The following is a 19,594-nucleotide window of genomic DNA, read 5'->3' as shown; positions in this document are numbered from 1 at the left end:
CAGATGTGGGAAACCTATGACCTGCCATTAGACTCTAATTTCCACTAGCTCCATGATTAAGGATAATTGGAGTTACTATCATAAAATACCTGGAGGGTTGCAAATTCTGCACCTGAACCTCTGCCAATGCTACTCAGACTGGCTCATTCCATCTGAGGCTGCCTTGTTGGGATATAGCTTGCTCTTGACTGGTGCCCATTCTTGAGGTCCCTCCCTACTTTACTTTCAAGCAATCCTGGGTAAGTTCAGACACCAGGTACGGAACTGGGCATCTTCTGAATGCAAAACATGCATTCAGAAGATGTCCATTTAGGAAGTAGTTAAGGTATGACTACTCTCTAAACCAGGCATGGGCAAACTTCGCCCCTCCAGGTATTTTTGACTTCAACTTCCACAATTCCTAACAGTTGGTAGGCTGTTAGGAATTGTGGGAGTTGAAGTCCAAAACACCTGGAGGGGCGAAGTTTGCCCATGCCTGTTCTAAACTCTGCTGTTGGTTTTTGGAAACCTTATTCTGAGTGATGGACCTGTACTGTACTCACCTGTCCAGGTGAAAGGCAGATATTTCGGCATTGTGTCGCTCAAAATCTGAGAAGTAAAAGAAGTCTGCTGGTGTCTCCTGATCTCGGGTCTGCCTGGAAATGGGTCAGAGAAATGTGGGGCATAAGGAGTTATTTATTTTATTTATTCATTTATTCATATATTCGAGAGTATGGTTAGCTGGACAAAGGCCCACATATCCTACTTTGAAGCAGATAAGCATTTTGTAGTGTTATCTGTGGCAAGAATGTATGATTTATATTGTGTCAGATCATTGGTCCCATCTGCTTTTTATTTTATTTATTATTACATCACTTCTACCCCGCCCTTCTCACACATCAGGGGACAACTTTTAGGGTTGCCATGCTCCATTTCCTCAACTCCAGACATCTAATTTACACATTATGTAAATTAATCTAAGGGTGCAATTTACTCTTAATTATTTTCATTGAAGTTATGCAAATTCATGACATGAATCCTTTGCCTCACCCTGCCTCTTGCACTCTGCTATCCACACTGTTTAGTATTTAATTTCCCTTAGAAGGCAAGGCTGGACTTGTTTCTTGCAGAAAGAACCACGTGAGAGAGAAGTGTCACCACATTTTGCACCATATCAACTCGTACAAATAGTAGATATAGATATAAAAGCTTGTTGCAAACATGTCTCTGATGCCTCGAGTCTAAGAAAACTGCAACCAACTGGATGTAGTTAGGTATTGTTGTGACTGCGCCTTCGGGGATTATGGTTGATGGGGATGGAATTCGAAGAGGAAGAAAAAACCCTCGTGATGAGGGTTCACTGGAGGAGTTGCGCAGGAAGCGACTTAGAGAGCTATATGGGGGATCTTCTGAGGAAGATTCAGATGGGGAGATGGATGCTGAGGAACAGGTGGTGGCTGGGGAAGCGGGCACTGAATGGGCACAGCCACCGGAGATGTCTGGGGATTTGGGGTCTATGGATACTTCTGAACCTGGGGTTTCTGCAGGAGCTGATCCCAATTGGGATGCTTGGAGAAGGGAGGATGGTTCTTTAAGTGTTCATGGGGCTAAGTGTGGGCAGGATGATTGGGACTCTGACGAATTGCTAGGTACTCCAGATCCACGAGCTCTAGCTGTGTGGAGCTCAGACTCTGAGTAGATTTGGGACACCTGGTGTTTGGGTGTGAGTGTTTGGTCACCCAGTGTCACGACCCAGGCTGCAGAGCACCAATAACCATACACAGAGGCCAGAATCTATCTAATATCTTTATTGTAGGAATATATAAAGTTAATAAAAACAAGTGTAGAAAATAGTCCAGAATTAGACCTTCCAGGAAAGGTCAGAATTAGTCCAAAAAAGCAATGTCCAATAAGAAATATTAAGGTCCAAAGTTGTAATCCAATAACCGAAACACTCACTTTGCCAAGCAAAGTGAGGGGAGATGACAAGGTCCTTTAGTCCATGAAACTTGAGCGAGGCTAGGAAATAACTTGATACTTGAAACAAGGCTTGAACGTGGAACAAGGTAACTAAGAACAAGAACAAGGTCCGTGGAATAACTTGATAAATCCGTGGAACAAGGCAAGGATTGATCCTGGGAAACAAGGCAAAGTCCGTAGATAAACAAAGGCTGGGAAGCAAGGCGAAGGCTGGATAGCAAGGCAAGGCTTGAGCAGGAGCGAGGCTTGAACCGGAGCGCGCTGTCCAGACACAACTCGCTCCGTAGGCTGACGAATTGACTCCGCGAAGTTACTACGCGGGTAAAACACCTAAATAGAGTCTAGCTTCCCGCCGAAGCAGTTCTCTGGGAATCAGAACCGAAAGCTAACTCTGAGACCGGATGTGAGACTCCCCAAAGATTCTCACGAGAAGCAGTCTTAATTGGCCACATTCTTAGCTGCAATCCTCGCACTCCTGCGCGAAGCTGAATCCAAACTTCTCTGTTGTTTACAAAACTCCCGGCGCAAGAATACGGGAGAAGTAGGCTCTGGGCTTGTTTGACATACTTCTGGGAGACAACTTTCTTGCAGGTGCAAGGTTCCCAGATCTGCCTGGGAAAGATCTGGCAGAGAGGAATCCAGTTCAGACTGGGAAGGTAAAAAACCCAAGTTTTCATCTTCATCAGGAATTACAATGTCCTGAGCAGGACTACAAGGCCCATGGGTCATCACACTATCCCCCTCCTCAAGGCCCCTCCCAAACTGGGGCCCTCTCCCCGAGGCGCGAGGTCGCGGTTTGGTGGGATAGGTCTGATGAAAGCGACGGGTTAGATCAGGAGCATGGACTGTGGAGGCGTCTTCCCAGGAGCGTTCCTCAGGGCCAAAACCCACCCAGTCAATGAGATATTGTAGGCGGCGGCGGTGAAAGCGAGAATCCAAAATGTCCTCAACCTCGAACTCCTCCTCCCCATTCATCAAAACAGGAGGGGGGGCCGGTTGGTCTGTATCAGGACGCACACCATCCGCCGGAAGGAGCAGGGAACGGTGAAACACTGGGTGAATGCGCATTGAACGCGGAAGTTGGAGTTTGAAAGTCACGGGGTTTAATTGCGCCACCACTGGATAGGGGCCAATGAAACGGGCATCTAACTTCCGGCAAGGGCGGTGGGAGGGCAGAAAGCGAGTGGACAGGAAAACCCGATCTCCTACCTTGATTTCGGGGCCCGGCTGGCGATGTTTGTCAGCGTGGCGTTTATAGTCCTCCTTGGCTTGGTCCAGTTGCTGGAGCAAAAGTTGTTGCACCGCTGTGAGTTCCTGCAGCCAATCCTCTGCTGCGGGAACCTCTGAAGTTTCAATGACAGGGGGAAAGAAACGTGGATGGAAGCCGTAGTTTGCAAAGAACGGCGTTTCTTTTGTAGAAGCTTGAACTCCATTGTTGTAGGCAAACTCAGACAGTGGTAACAGAGAAGCCCAATTGTCCTGTTGATAGTTTACATAACAGCGAAGATACTGCTCCAAAGTGGCATTGGTGCGCTCCGTTTGCCCATCTGTTTGGGGATGATGAGCTGAAGATAAGCGAGAGTCTATGCCCAATAGTTTTTGTAGTGCCTTCCAAAAACGAGAGGTGAATTGAGATCCACGGTCTGTGACTAAACTCTTGGGCAATCCATGTAGTCTGAAGACATGTTGAAGAAATAGATCCGCAGTTTCCTTGGCCGTGGGGAGGCCTTCGCAGGGAATGAAATGGGCTAACTTGGTGAATAGGTCCACCACCACTAAGATCGTGGTGAATCCACAGGAAGGTGGTAGGTCAGTGATGAAATCCGCGGAAATTATTTCCCATGGGCGAGATGGGGTAGGAAGGGGGTGTAAAAGCCCTGAGGGCTTCTCCCTTCGTATCTTGGAGCGCTGGCATACTGGGCAGGTGTTGACATATTTTTCCACATCCTTGCGGATCTTGGGCCACCAAAAATCCCTTAGGATCAAATGCATAGTTTTAAATAGTCCGAAGTGTCCTGCTGGTTTGCAGTCATGACACAGACGAAGCGCTTTTTCCCTGCCCGGTCCGGGTGGGATATAGACATGATTTCTATAGCAGAGCAGCCCATCTTTAAGCGAAAAGGGGAAATGCAGACCTTGGCGAAGTTGGTCCTGCGCCCAGGCATCTGCTTGCTGACTAGCCCTGATTTCTTGAGCACAGATGGGTCCTGGAGTAGGGGAAGTTGAACCAATGGGAATGGATTTGGTGTTCCCCACCGTGAGCGTGGCAAAGTTCTCAGGTTGTAGCAGTTGGGATTCAAAGGTCTCCTTGCGTCCTGCAGCGTATTCCGGTTTACGTGACAGGGCGTCTGCTTGCTTGGTTTGGGCTGGGGTCACATAATGGATCTGGAAGTTGAAACGTTCAAAGAATAAAGCCCAACGTTGCTGCCTCTGATTTAGTTTGCGGGCAGTTCTTAGATGTTCTAGATTACGATGATCAGTGTGGACTTCAATGGGAAATTTGGCCCCTTCTAGCCAATGTCTCCAAGTTTCAAAGGCTGCCTTTATGGCCAGTAGTTCTTTTTCCCAAATGGTGTAATTCCTCTCTGGTGTGGTTAGTTGACGAGAATAAAAGGCACAGGGGTGGAGGTGATCTCCCACCGGTTGTAAGAGTACAGCCCCAATTGCCACATCAGAGGCGTCCGCTTGCACCACAAAAGGGGTTCCAGGATTTGGGTGCTGTAGAATTGGCTGGGAGGTGAATAGTTTCTTTAGTTGCTGGAACCCTTTCTCTGCTTGATCAGTCCAGCGGAAAGGCTGCTTTCCACGGATGCAGCTAGTGATGGGGTCGGACCAGCGGGCAAAATCTGGAATGAACTTGCGGTAGTAGTTCGCGAACCCCAAGAAACGCTGCACCTCTTTCTTGTTAGTTGGCGCCCGCCATTCCAATACTGCTGAAACTTTGGCTGGATCCATGGAAAGCCCTAGAGGCGAGATGCGGTAACCAAGGAAATCTACCTCTTGTAGATCAAAAGCGCATTTTTCCAGCTTGGCATAAAGTCCATGATCCCGCAATCGTTGTAACACCATTTTGACGTGGTTCTCATGTTCTGATTGTGATCTGGAAAACACCAAAAAATCGTCCAGGTAGATTATCAAGAACCTGTCTAGATAGTCCTGAAAAATGTCATTGACAAAATGCTGGAACGTTGCGGGGGCTCCGCATAAACCGAAATTCATAACTCGGGACTCAAATAATCCGAATTTGGTCTGGAAGGCGGTCTTCCACTCGTCCCCTTCCCTGATGCGAACTAAGTTGTAAGCCCCCCGAAGATCCAGCTTGGTGTAAACCTTGGCTCCTCGAAGCCGATCCAGTAGATCCGAGATTAAAGGCAGGGGATAGCTGTTCCGCTTGGTGATATTGTTCAATGCTCTGTAGTCCACCACCAAGCGTAGTTCCCCTGACTTCTTCTTCACAAACATCACTGGGGAGGCGGCTGGGGATTGAGAGGGTCTGATGAATCCCTTGCGAAGGTTTGTCTCTAGGAATTCCCTGAGAGCTTCTTGCTCTGGTTCAGTCAGGGAGTAGAGATGCCCTCGCGGGATCGGGGCCCCCTCCACCAAGTCAATGGCACAGTCATAAGGTCTATGTGGGGGTAATTTTTCGGCTTCTTTCTCATTGAATACATCCCAATACTCGGAGTACTTCTTTGGCAAGGTGATGATGGGCTCGGTGTCTGTGGCATGGCATACCTTGGCTACGAGGCAATGGTTTTGGCAGTACGGTGAAGCAAACTGCAGTTCTCTGTTGGACCAGGAGATGTTAGGGTCGTGGAGAGTCAGCCATGGAATTCCCAAAATCACAGGGAAATGGGGGACCTCGGTAACAAAGAAGGAAATCTCTTCCATATGTTCCCTTATCCACATCCTGGTGGGTTCCGACCACTGACTTACGGGGCCCGTCTTGAGGGGACGGCCGTCTATGGCTTGCACCACACGGGCATTCTTGAAATCATGATATTGTAATCCCAGAGAGTCGGCATACTCTCTATCGATGAAATTGTTGGTAGCTCCAGAGTCTATCATGGCGTGGATCATGACGGGTCCCCTTTTTGCTGACCATAATGTGACCACGAGAAGGAACAGGACCCCGGTTGGCGGCTCTTGGATGGATTTTTTGACCGGGTTGGCGAGCCCCTCTACACCCGGTCGTTGGCTTCCCCCGCCGGCTGTGTGCCAGTCGGCTCAGACGCCTTCGTCTCCGTGGAGGACGCCGCCGCAAGACGGGCGGCAGGCTTCCCTTTGGCTGGGCACTCTCTGGCGAAGTGGCCCCCGTTCCCGCAGTACCAGCAGAGGTTTAAGCGTTGACGACGGGCCTTCTCGGCGGCATCTAGTCTGGGACGCACATTGCCCAACTGCATCGGCACCTCCTCGCCTCCTCTGGGGTATGGGGTTGGCGGTGGGGGTCTCCACACCGGACGTGGCTGAACGCTGGCGGGAGCGGGGGGTTTTGCCCCGGCTCTACTGCCCTGGCCTCGAACCCACTGTTTCCTGTTGGCAATCATGACTTCAGCCCGTAAACATTGATCAATGAGTGCCTCGAGGGTCTGGGGAGGATCCACCTTGGAGATTTCTTCCAGCATTTCAATGTTGAGACCCTCCCGGAATTGTCCCCTGAGGGCTACATCGTTCCAGCCGGTGTTGTGGGCCAGCACTCGGAACTCGGCTATATACTGAGACATAGGTCTGTCTCCTTGGAAAAGGCGACGGAGTTTGTGACCGGCTGCCTCCAAATTGTCCTCGATTCCCCAAGTCTCCTTGAGGTGGTCCAAGAAGTGTTGCGCTGATCTTAGGTGTGGAGAGGCTTGGTCGAACAGTGCCGTCGCCCAGCTGGCCGCTGGCCCGTCTAGAAGACTGTAAACCCATGCCACTTTGATGTCTTCTTGGGGAAACTCGGCAGCACGGGCCTCCAGATAAGCTTGACATTGGCGACGGAAGACATGAACCTTAGAAGCTTCTCCAGTAAACTTGGTTGGCAACGCCATGGCCGGAAGACGAACTCCGCGTTCCTTCAAACCCCTTATTTCTCCATCCTGTGCATTGAGCTTATCACGGATTCGGTCCACCTCTTCCTTGTCGATGGTGTAGGTAATCGGCTGGCCGCTCGGCCCAGGTACGGTTCCGGTAGACATTCTGGCCGAGGTTAATTGGTGCTTAGGGTGGCGGAGTCAAACTGTCACGACCCAGGCTGCAGAGCACCAATAACCATACACAGAGGCCAGAATCTATCTAATATCTTTATTGTAGGAATATATAAAGTTAATAAAAACAAGTGTAGAAAATAGTCCAGAATTAGACCTTCCAGGAAAGGTCAGAATTAGTCCAAAAAAGCAATGTCCAATAAGAAATATTAAGGTCCAAAGTTGTAATCCAATAACCGAAACACTCACTTTGCCAAGCAAAGTGAGGGGAGATGACAAGGTCCTTTAGTCCATGAAACTTGAGCGAGGCTAGGAAATAACTTGATACTTGAAACAAGGCTTGAACGTGGAACAAGGTAACTAAGAACAAGAACAAGGTCCGTGGAATAACTTGATAAATCCGTGGAACAAGGCAAGGATTGATCCTGGGAAACAAGGCAAAGTCCGTAGATAAACAAAGGCTGGGAAGCAAGGCGAAGGCTGGATAGCAAGGCAAGGCTTGAGCAGGAGCGAGGCTTGAACCGGAGCGCGCTGTCCAGACACAACTCGCTCCGTAGGCTGACGAATTGACTCCGCGAAGTTACTACGCGGGTAAAACACCTAAATAGAGTCTAGCTTCCCGCCGAAGCAGTTCTCTGGGAATCAGAACCGAAAGCTAACTCTGAGACCGGATGTGAGACTCCCCAAAGATTCTCACGAGAAGCAGTCTTAATTGGCCACATTCTTAGCTGCAATCCTCGCACTCCTGCGCGAAGCTGAATCCAAACTTCTCTGTTGTTTACAAAACTCCCGGCGCAAGAATACGGGAGAAGTAGGCTCTGGGCTTGTTTGACATACTTCTGGGAGACAACTTTCTTGCAGGTGCAAGGTTCCCAGATCTGCCTGGGAAAGATCTGGCAGAGAGGAATCCAGTTCAGACTGGGAAGGTAAAAAACCCAAGTTTTCATCTTCATCAGGAATTACAATGTCCTGAGCAGGACTACAAGGCCCATGGGTCATCACACCCAGGAGGAAGGGGAATAAAATGGGAATGTTTGGCCACTGCACCTTGCGTGTGGCAAGGTGTTGCTGAGGCGCCATTGGGATCTCTGTGTTTCCATGAAGACTGGACTTGGACTATGATTTGAATCTGCTGTTATCACCTAGCTTGGCTCTCGCTGTGTCTTATCGTGGACCTGTTTTGGATGACTGCACCCTCTTCAGACCTTGGATCAGAATTTGACCTTGCTACTGCCTTCGCCCTGTAATTGATGACTACTATCGGCTTTTGACTCCTGGCTTGCTCTTTGGACACCGCTGTTATCTCCTGACCTGACCTTGGAATCCCGGACGACGTCTTTTCACCATCCTTTTGGAGCCTTCGGCTTTATCCACATTGTGGAAGCAGTCTACTGCATTCTTAGTTTGTTTGTTTGTTTCCTGACCAATTTGGTGTTTTCTTTTGGGAACTGTTCCTTTGAAAACTACAGAGCCGGCTGGCAGGGCTTGGACTCAGAAAGTGCAGTTTGCACTAAGTTTGTTTAGCTTTGTTTTTACCTGCTTGTGTTGCTGAATTATATTTTTGTTTGAACTGCTCTTGAAGCACTGATAGTGAAGTGTTTCAAGGTTTTTTCTGTGTTAACATTACTTTTTGGCTTATCTGCTGAATAAACTCTATTTTTGTTCGCTAATTGGCATCTGACTCTTGACATGTATTGTCTCTGTATGAATGGGCAGTACATTGAGGATTTCACCTTGTGATGCTTAGTAGCAATTTTTTCTTTTTTTTCGTGTCAGGAGAAACTGCAAGTTGCTTCTGGTGTGCAATGGTGGCGCAATGGGTTAAACCCTTGTGTTGGTGGGACTGCTGACCTGAAGGTTGGGTTGCTGACTGGAAGGTTGCCAATTGGAATCCAACCCAGGGAGAGCGCAGATGAGCTCCCTCTGTCAGCTCCCATGCGGGGACATGAGAGAAGCCTCCCGCAAGGAGGGTAAAACATCAAAATATCCGGGTGCCCCCTGGGCAATGTATTTGCAGACAGCCAATTCTCTCACACCAGAAGCGAAGTAGCAACTGAAATGGGATCTTTTGTACGTGTTAATTCATGTGGTTTTCCTACTAAGCTACAACTGTTCCCTAAATGCTGACAATTCAAAATAACATTCAGTTGGCCGGGTTTAAATAATATTATTGTTGTTGGAAACTGCAAAGAATCTAGGGATGCAGCCACCCCATATTTCAGACAAATGCAGCAGAGACTTCTATGAGCTGTGCTTCTTTTCTACCCTTCTCCCCTCTCTTATACTATGTGAGTGGAATATCATTTTTGGATAAAACAGGGGCTTTTCAGGCTTGTGAAGGGGTTGAGTAACCACATTGCTCCCTCCCCATGTGGTCTACGGTCCATACAGTTCCTTTCTTTGCTTTGAACAGATGTTGAGGATGCCTGCCATAGATGTGGGAGAAACGTCAGGAGAAAATGGTTCTGGAACATGGCCATACAGCCAGAAAAACTTACAACAACCCAGTGATTTTGGCCATGGAAGCCTTCAACAAGCCCTTTATTGTCTTATTTTTCACCCACCCAAGGTTTTGCCAATGGGGGGTTTATATGTTATCATTTTCAATTAGTATCCCTCTCACCTTTTGCCACTTTCCCCTACATCTCTTGGGAGGGAGGAGGAGGGATAACAGAGGTTTTAGTGATAGGAGCCTTTCATCCCAAAGTAACTGGAGTGATCCATTAATAAATAACATTATTTCCGACATTTGAAATGTTTTCTGTTCCTGGTTTGAACATGTTATTCCTGTTTAGTTGTGCGGTATGTCCTTTGAAAGTAGTTGTTATACTCCAGAAACTGTTTTTATGGCTGCCACAAACTATGCTAAATTGGTTGAGACTCTATGAAATATTCACTGAAAAACTATAGCAAAATGTGCTGCAGGATGTCCTGCAAAAGCAAAGTTTAATAAACCTTTTCCATGTTTTTATAATAGAACCAATTAGGAAATTACATTTATAACCCAGGAACAAAAATTGTGTTGAATAGTGTAATTGCTTAGGACAAGTTTTATGATTGTACCACCAGAGGTCGCATTTTGCCAGTCATGGAAGGCTGTGATCACCATTTATTGCGAGATCTAAAACTGATCTAAAGAACAATATTGCGGTAGTAGTTAATTTCCCCATCTGTCTATTTCAAATTATTGTTGAAACATTGTTGAAAATTTCAAAATGTGTCATCAAATACCACAGCAATTCTAGAGAAATTCCAAATAAATGGCTAAGGCAACTTGTTTACATGAACAGCTCCGGGAAAGAAATAAAGGAATCCTCTGGCACTTTTGAGCCTAAGGGTGCAACCACACATCACTCAAAATGTGCAAGCTCGCGTACTTTTACCTGAGGTGTCCAAATGACGCCTTAGGTAAAAACGAATTAATCTGGCACAAAGCACGAAAACCCTGCTTTGTCCTGAATTAATTTGACACCTGAAAAGACCTGGGTCTTTCATAAAACCCGAGTCTTTCCAGGTGTAGGCCCTGTGTGGATTGGGCCCGGGGATCGCGTTGCACAACTTCCAGGCCCAATCCATACAGCTGCCTCGGGATTTCCAGGCTCCTAGAAATCCTTAAACCGGATTGGGTGCAGATTAAAGGCCTGTGTGAAATGGCCTAAATGAGAAAATGTAATGTCTAACATAGGCTTCTATAAACTTCAGCTCACTTCCTCAGCAAAGTCCAGCTTCTTTGAGATTTGAGATTTGTATATAAGAACGTGAAATATATTTGTAATCCTTTCAATTAAAATATGATACTGCCAACTGAGAACCAAACTAGGTTTCCTAGACATTCTCCTGACTAAAGGCCAGGAACTTGGAAAAAAACACTGCCTTTTAAGGGAGTCCAATTTATGGAAACTTTCAAGTGATGTTTTAAAAAGTTAATCACATGATATGGGAAGCTTTTCCTGCTGAACTGCATAAATTAAATCTATACTAAAATTACAGAAACACAGCAGCTAATTCTTTGAGATCAAACCATGGTTCTGAGTATGAGCACCCGGTTGAGTGTAAATATACTGTCCTAGAGAACAGGATGTTTTCTGTTGATTCATTATGGCAGCCTATGCTCCTTGTCTAATATGTGATGGTTATCACAAAGAAAGATACATGTGGAAAGGAAAGGTCGCCCCTCACTCAACAGTCTAATCCTGATCAATGGAGGACTTGATTTTGTGTTTGCTCCTATTATTCTCTGATCAGAAAAGTGCAAGAGACCCTTATACAACAGAAAATGAAATGTTAATGACTGAAATAACCATATTAGGAACTTGAGGCATAAACAGCTGTGGATTTTACCTTGCGGGGCATGCCAAAAGACCAAATGGAAAAATCTTTCTTTTACACCATAACGGAGTGTGTTCATTACTTGTCGCACTGGGGCCCCTTCCACACAGCTGAATAAAATCCCACATTATTTACTTTGAACTGGAATACATGACAGTGTAGACTCAGATAACCCAGTTCAAAGCAGATATTGTGGGATTTTCTGCCTTGATATTCCGGGTTACATGGCTGTGTGGAAGGACCCTAAGTTATAAAAGGGAAGCTTTTGCCTTTTACATTGAGGATGGGTTGGGAGTCAGAGGGGGCTTGGCTTTGTATCCGAAAGATATGAGCAAAGTTTAGGGAAAGGCTTCATTCAAACAACAATAGTTAGTATTAAACCATGGATGAGATACAGGTGGAGTATTTTTTTTATCCAGAAATCTGAAATACTCCAAAATGCAGAATTGTCCACATGGGTGGTTGAGATAGTTACACCTTTGTTTTCTGATGTTTTTGCTAATTTGTTACATTAATACCTTTGCTTGTTTTATGCAGAAAATTATAAAAATACTGTGTATAAAACCACCTTCGGATTATGTATATAAGGTGTATATTAAAAATGCAACCAAAAATTAAAAATCCAAAACACTCGCTGTCTCAGATAAGAGATACTCCACCTGTATGTGTAAAATTAAGGAACTTTTCTTCCCATACCAATGTCTGTGCAAGCACAACCTGAAAATTAAGCCTCGCACCTTATCAGTGGTAGAAATGGTTCAGAATGACAGGCTCACTTATTCAGTTTGCTACACAGAGACAGGCTGGATATTACTTAAGCCCCAAATACTATGTTCCAGGCATTATCTGTTCCCCAGATGGAATCCATCAAAGATCATTCCAAGGCATGAAAAGGCGGGAAGATCATCAAGGCGATTGGTGCAGGGTCATCAAAAGTGCAGTACTCACTTCATGGGTTTGAAGAGGGCTTGCCCGTGATTGGGGAAGGTCATGATGAGCTTTAATTGGGTCCCACCAGGCTTCTGGACTAAAATGACATAAACAAGCATCAGGAAGGCACATAAGGAAGTTCAGGCTGGTATTTAGTAAAAGCAAGCAAGCAGACAGATAAAACCCTCATTGCTTAGCTCTGGAGCATGATCTTTCAGGAAATAGCCATTTCCACAATTCCCCTGTCAAGATGCCCAAGTGATGAATCTTGAAAGAGAAAACTGGAGGGAGAGCAGAGAGGCAAATTGTGAATGAAATGGAGCGAGGCAAAAGATGAATCAATGCAAGAATCTGTGGTATGTGTACGCATGTGAAAACACATGCACATATACATATGTGTGTGTGTGTGTGCAGGGTATATATACACACACACACCATATAAGCATGCATGCATAATAACAATCATCATCAAGATCATCTTCATGGCTCAAGGATTATAACATAGCTAAAAATACATAATCATTATATAAAATTCACATATTAAAACATATTTTTACAAATTACATATATTGAAATACACAGAACTATGATTAAAATATAGTGGACACAAGATCCGAGTTTAAAATTCTTGACTAAATCTAGCTGGGTAGGCCTGCCAAAGGAGATAGGTCTTCAAATGTGTTTTAAAATCAGACAGCACATTTAGCTGTTGGAGCTCTTCTGGCAGGTCGTTCCACATCCTGTATCAGGAGCCCTGTAGTTAATAGCACGCAAAGGATAATACCTGAGTGGATAATTTTTTGTGTGGCCAAATCCACCATCAAGGCCTGACGAGTGGGGTCATGGCGGGCATATAGCTCATAGCGATTGATGCCAGCGTAAAACCGGAGCCACGGAGGGTTGGGATCGTGTTTTGGAAGACTTGCATCTGTCTTCCCACTGCTGATCCTGCAGTACACAGAACCCCCACAACACACAAAAACAAAAGCATATGGTATGTTTATCATATATACCAACAGTCAACTCAATTATGACAGCTCTATAACCAGAATATGGCTACCACGAAACAGGAGGGAGTCAGCAGCCGTTACAAATTCAGCACCAGGAGTGCAGGAAGACTTTTTGAAAGTACTGGACTGACAGCATCAGCACTTTTCCTTCCACTCCTTGGGAAGAAGGGGGCCAACTTCTCCCCGCCTGGAAATAAAAACACTTGAGCACAGCATGACAGCAAAAGGCCTGAGGGCTGCACGTTCCCAATTCCTCATTTAATTCAGTTTAATTTAATCAGCTCAAAAGAAGTTCAATGAAGCAAGAGTATTTGGAGATCACTGGGGACCAAACATGAGGCTACATACAGGCTAGGTTTGTTTTATTCGAGTGAATATTTTTTCCCTCTAGAAAATATGTCCTTTCTTCCAAACCTCACGAGGATTCATGTTTTCATGAAATCATTTTCCTTTAGAAGTTATATCCTTAGAAGTATCAACTTAGAAAGCATATCCTTTGAAGTATCCGTAGCTGTTTTCTCTGGCTTTAAAGTTAGGAACATACTTCAGCCAGATTTTCTTCCTATTACAGGAGCCACACATTATTTGAGGAACATCTTTCTTTAACCCTACAAAGATCTCTAGATTACCTCATCTACCAATACAATACAGTGTCATTTCAATCAGATGTCATGCTCTTCAATCTAAAATAAAGACCTAGAATGACACTAGGAAGCAATAAATTCACGTGCAGGAAATGGAAAGCATTTTTGTGCAATAATAGTGCATTGGCAGCTAGCCCAATACATCTGAGCCCATAAGTCTAAAGTTAATTTTTTGGAAGACCAGAACCTCAGGCTCCAATCTTTACAATCCCTTGAAGCTCTCGCTCATTTAAAATCACATGGAAGAACTAAGTATATAGTGATACATGACCTGGGTATGATTGCAGAGCGAGCCATCTTTGAAGAGAGTCTGCAGCACCCTTTCCTAACCCATCATCCCCAGCTAGGCAGTGGCCTTACAGTGGAAGTTATCATGAAATACATCTGCAGTGTGCCACATTGCCCAAAACCAATGTGTGTTCGTCCAATGAGCTATGCAGTGTGTCATGTTCCTGGAAAAAAGAGAAATGCTCTCACCGTTCATCACTTTCACTGCTTTTCATGAAGATCTTCATCTTGGGCTTGGTAGCAAACAGCTTGTCTTTCTTTGTGATCTTTCGGGTTGGAACATTATAGAGAGGATGTTCGAAAAGGGCAGCCAGTTTGGATTGGCCTGTCCGTGTCGGTTTTTCATTGACTTCTTGCTCATTGTGGCTGCGAGTGTAGAGAGGGGTGGTATTCCTGCCACCTGTTTGTAGTAAACCTTGTTTCAAGCGAAATCCTTTTTCCAAAGAGCTGTTACTTCCACTGAAGTCTTGGAGAATCCTCAGGTTCAGCTTATTTTGGACTGATAGCATGGAATTAAGTGCAGGAAGGGAATCTATGACCTTTGGCGTACATCCACAGGAATTATGATCGGTGGAGAGCGCCAAATCGATTACCATATGTATCAGGACAACCAAAATGAGGCAAACACAGAAAACGGCTTTATATTTCCTTTGGAATAGAGAAGGCAGGTGGCGTAGCATCATCTTTGAATCCTAGAAGTCACTAAGGTAAAATCTGATGGCCAAATTCTAGGAAAAATAAAGGATCTGAAGTTTGAAGCAGGTGTTCGAGTTCTTTTCAGGAAAAATATATTGATAAATCCCCACAAATTTCCTCAGTTATGTTTCAGTCATCGTTATCAGCACAGGAGGGTGGAATAAGATTGATTTGTGATCAAGGGTTCCCTTCATGTAGATGTCCTCAGCAGAAAAGAGGCAGAAAAGGAGGTTGCAGATGAATTTAACATTGTTGACATAGGAAAAGTAGGTGGTGACAAGGTTAACAAGAAGAGATCAAACTCCAAATTGATAGCAGCATATTGGCCAATGCCACAAGTCTCATCAAATATATTCTCACATATCAGACTTTTGTGGAACCTTACTATATCCCTCATCATGCCAAACACATTATTCTCTCCCTACACATATACATCATCAATGGTCCACCTACATATAGAGGGAAGAGAAGACAGATTCGTTGAGAGAAATGCCATGATGTCTATTTTGAATGGATCTCAGTCATATGAAAATGTTGAAATGGAGAACCTAAATTTGGGGCCGTAAACATTTAATAATCGTGCTTCACCAAATATAATGCAAGCATAGCGATCTTTGTTATCTCATCTTTTGTTTTCATGAGACAGATGTCTAGGATCATGCTCAACTGAATGTGTAGGAAAGCCTCCAATCACAACAGAACGAATTTATTCTTTTTCAAAGTAGTATACTATACAATATAAATAACATCCCACTCACTAGCATTTTGTGATTTAAGTAACAGAGATGCAACCCACATCAATTTTTGTCCCTGCTCAAAGGGTGCCTCCACTTTCACTCCCACAAAACCATCAAATGAAGAATTAAAAATCATATAACTACAGCTATTTGGCCTGCTGCCGATCACACTCACAGTGGCTTCTGTTAGGTTTTATCTTCACAAGAGTCCTTTTCCACAAGCAGGGCTATAGCAAGACATTTTGCTGCCTGTGATGGAAAAACAAGATGGCAAATCTTCCCCCATTCTAAATTCAGGAGTTTGTTAGCATGCCAGTTGAATTTTGGATGACATCCTCAACCACACCTGATCAGTTTCAGGGAATGTGGCACACACAGCTCTATTTTCCATCATAAAGGAATAACTAGTGGGATTGATTAGTGGGTATCCAAACGATCATCTGATTGTGTTTATCAGGTAGTATGTCTCATGTCACTTGCTGAGCTCCATGGCTGCGTAGCAGGCATAAAAGCTTTTACTTTTATCCTCAACCAATCTTACTGAGACTCTATTTGAGGCAGTGGACAAATCATCTCTTATTCTTCGAAAATTCACAGCCATTTTTAATCCAATAGGCCTTTTCTGACACCCAGCCATATATCCACTATGACACATTCATTCTCGCTCCAGTACAAATACCTCCGCTGCAGAGAGAACAGCGAGTTCTTTGCTTTCTCATGTCCCATGGTGCGGACGTTGCCTAGTAACTGTCTCCAGCTAACACCTTCAGTCGCCCCAGATTCTGACAACACCATATTTCTTTTTCTACCTTGCACTGCAGTAATATCTTTTGCCAGGGCAAAGCAAATAAGCCTTATTTCTCCCTTGGGCACATGCTTGGGAAATAGGTTCTTTGCTGCATGTGCATGTATGGTTTGGCAGCCACATTCCAATTAAGCTAGTTTACTTCTAAACCTGCTTGAAGGACTGTGTGGTAAGAAATGGTGACTGATAAATGCCAAAATAGACAAAAACCCCATCACAAATTGCCTACTAGTACAGCGAGCCTGTGAAATGCCCTGAGCTAATACATCGTGCTCCAATGCCATATAAATGGTCAAACTTTCCATTTGGATGAAGGTTGTACCAAAAGCAATAAACTTGTGAATGATCCAGCTTTTGCATGCGACTCATTAGCACTAATTATAAAAATTGTAATGATCTGGGTGGTGGCAAACATGGATGGATTATGGAACACTGCTTCCAAGCAAACTATGTATAATGGCAGCCTCAGCAGAGCCACAAATGAAAAATGAGAATTTATCTCTGCAAATCAATTGTATTCCCACTTTTACTCTTCTAATGTGATTGACAAGAAAACACATGGGTCTTTAAAAGTGCACATTGTAATTTTAAAAAAAGCATATTCACTTTTTAAAAGCTTGCACCATAAAGAAGCAATTCCCATAATTTGCATGTCTTGTCTTTGGTATAATTGAACTAAGCATTTTTGGTAACTATGTCATATGGGAAGGATCAGGAAGATATGAAATTATTGCATATGGGAAGGGGACATGAAGATATGATTCAGGCTTCCTTGGTGTGCATGTGCCTTCAAGTCTTATTTTTAATTGTAACTTTAGAGTATATTTTAGTTCAACTAGCTTTTCACTGGCTTTTTCCAGTAAGCTGTAGGTATTCTCTTTAGCCCTGCCCAAACTAGCATAAGTTATTTTTAATCGCCCTCTTTAAGTCAGGATTACAAAACCTACAACCCTCTCAATTTTTATGAATCACGAGTCCCACTGACCTCCATTAACTAACTGAGGCTTATGGGAACTGGAGCCCAGCATCTGGAGGGCACAGACCTATCCTCAAAGACAGTGCTTCTCAACCTGTGGGTCCCCAGATGTTTTGGCCTCCAATTCCCAGAAATCCTAACAGCTGGTAAACTGGCTGGGATTTCTGGGAGTTGTAGGCCAAAACACCTGGGGACCTACAGGTTGAGAAGCACCGCTCAAAGATATGGCCATATCTACAAAGGTGTGTGTGGTATCTTTATCTTCTCTTCCCGTAACATAGGACAGTATGTGGACTCATGGCTGCTTTCGGTTGTCAGCCTGTTTCTCCAATACTGTCCTTAAGATCCATGTAAGGGCTGACTGGTTTTGTGTCATGCTTTGAGGTAAAAATTGAGCTGTAGTTGGATTGTGTGTTCTCATAAATCTGGGACACTACGTCACTTTAACACAGTAGAATTTCTAACCAAATAGTTTTTCATTATGTTGGGTGTGAGCTTGCAGTGACATGACAAGAGCACGCTGAAAAGCCAGCTATTCATACCAGGTGACCTGTCAATGCACAATGCTGCCATGACATCACTCCAATCCCTAACTCCTACCTCTTGATAGCAAAGCATGAGTCAAATGACACAGTCTTCAAGAAGACTACTGTGCTCTGAAAACCCCTTCCCCATGGGGTATGTGTGTGTGTGTATATATATATATATATATATATATATGGGCCAACCCAATTACAGAGTATAATGTTCCACTGATGCTTCACTGCAACATAAGTCATATAAGTTATACTATTGTTCTACAAACTACCCGTTACTCATCTACAACTCCAGAAAATAAAATGAGGGGAGCGTACCACCGTAGGAGGAACATTTTTGCAACCTTAAGAAAAATACATCTTTCATTGGAAATATTGTAAATAATACTGTGAAGCCAGTGGATAAAAACATTATCAAATCTGTAGAATGTGGAAACAGATTAGGAATTCAGATGGATAAGTTGCTCCATTTGACTTGCCAAGGCTCTTCCTCTGTCCAAAATCCTTCCTAAAAGAGTAGGAAGAACTGGCTCTGTTGGGAGGCCATCTAATTGAGCCATTCCAAAGCAAAGTTTCTCCTTAAGGAACTGTCATTTCAAGCCACCAGCAGCCCCTTGAAGAGCAGCTCCTTTGGATTTTCTCACTCACTAGGAACGGTATGGACAAAACAAAGCCACAACAGTAGAGTTAATGTTATTTCACATCAACAGAAAGTTGGATGTCTACTGAGCAATGCAGTACATCCCCCTCTGTCAACATGAGTGATAAATGTGTTCTTCCAGAGAAAGGAAGAACACACGTCTACTACTGAACCTCATTAAGAATTTTTTACTGGGTTAAGAATTCTTTGTCTTCAATTTGGAACCACCCCCTGCTCTGTTTTCATATTGCCAATTCCATCATTTTTTTTCACCACAACCCCCCCCCCCCCCCCCCCCCCCCCCCGTTTTGGAGGAAAAGGCAGCATACATACAATTTTCACTGGTAAGTGCTAGAAGCCATTTGCCTGCAAGCTGTTGGCATGTTAGAGAAAATTAATACCTGTGTGTGAAACATTTTTTGGTGTGCAAAAGAGGAGTGGGGGGTAAACCTGTATTGATCACGTATTTCTGGGAATTATAGACCAAATTCTTCCAAGTTCTGAGTTCCAGCCACTCTTGGCATTCTTTGCATTTGGGTATGAAAAGTGCAGTGTGACATATCAATTCATATAGCACACCATACAATGCTCCCGCATTGGATTGCCAGTTGTAATGCAGACCTCACTGCAGCAAATCCAGATGCTTTTCTTCTGCTTGAGTTCTTATTTCCTAGTAGCAATTCTAGCTCAAGAAGCTGCTGGCTTGCTACATCAGACTGATCTCTCTTGCTTCATGCAGGTCACTGCTACCCCCCACATGACTACCAGACCTTGATAAGAGCCAGAAGCCAAGAGATTATTTGCTGAGATAAGAACCCACCTAGGCAGGTTGATTTCTATGGGTCAGCCTGACAACATAGGTCA

At 44.4% G+C, this 19,594-nt stretch overlaps 1 protein-coding gene across 1 annotated transcript in view; it reads right to left on the bottom strand.

The window, feature by feature from the left end:
* Nucleotides 1-18,994, bottom strand: part of LOC100554428 (extracellular serine/threonine protein kinase FAM20C) — a 36,756-nt gene extending 17,762 nt beyond the window's left edge. Inside the window, exons 1-4 of the mRNA XM_003221011.4 lie at nt 14,530-18,994; nt 13,183-13,346; nt 12,417-12,495; nt 543-635 (exon numbers count right to left, since the gene is read on the bottom strand). Of these exons, the coding sequence (XP_003221059.2) occupies nt 543-635; nt 12,417-12,495; nt 13,183-13,346; nt 14,530-15,023 (830 nt within the window). The 5' untranslated portion in view covers nt 15,024-18,994. The remainder of the gene's footprint in view (nt 1-542; nt 636-12,416; nt 12,496-13,182; nt 13,347-14,529) is intronic.
* Between the last annotated feature and the right edge of the window lie 600 nt (nt 18,995-19,594).

This window comes from Anolis carolinensis, chromosome 5 (genome assembly GCF_035594765.1).
Source record: "Anolis carolinensis isolate JA03-04 chromosome 5, rAnoCar3.1.pri, whole genome shotgun sequence".
In the NCBI taxonomy this organism is placed as follows: Eukaryota; Metazoa; Chordata; class Lepidosauria; order Squamata; family Dactyloidae; genus Anolis; species Anolis carolinensis.
This window is presented reverse-complemented; position numbering and strand designations above follow the sequence as displayed.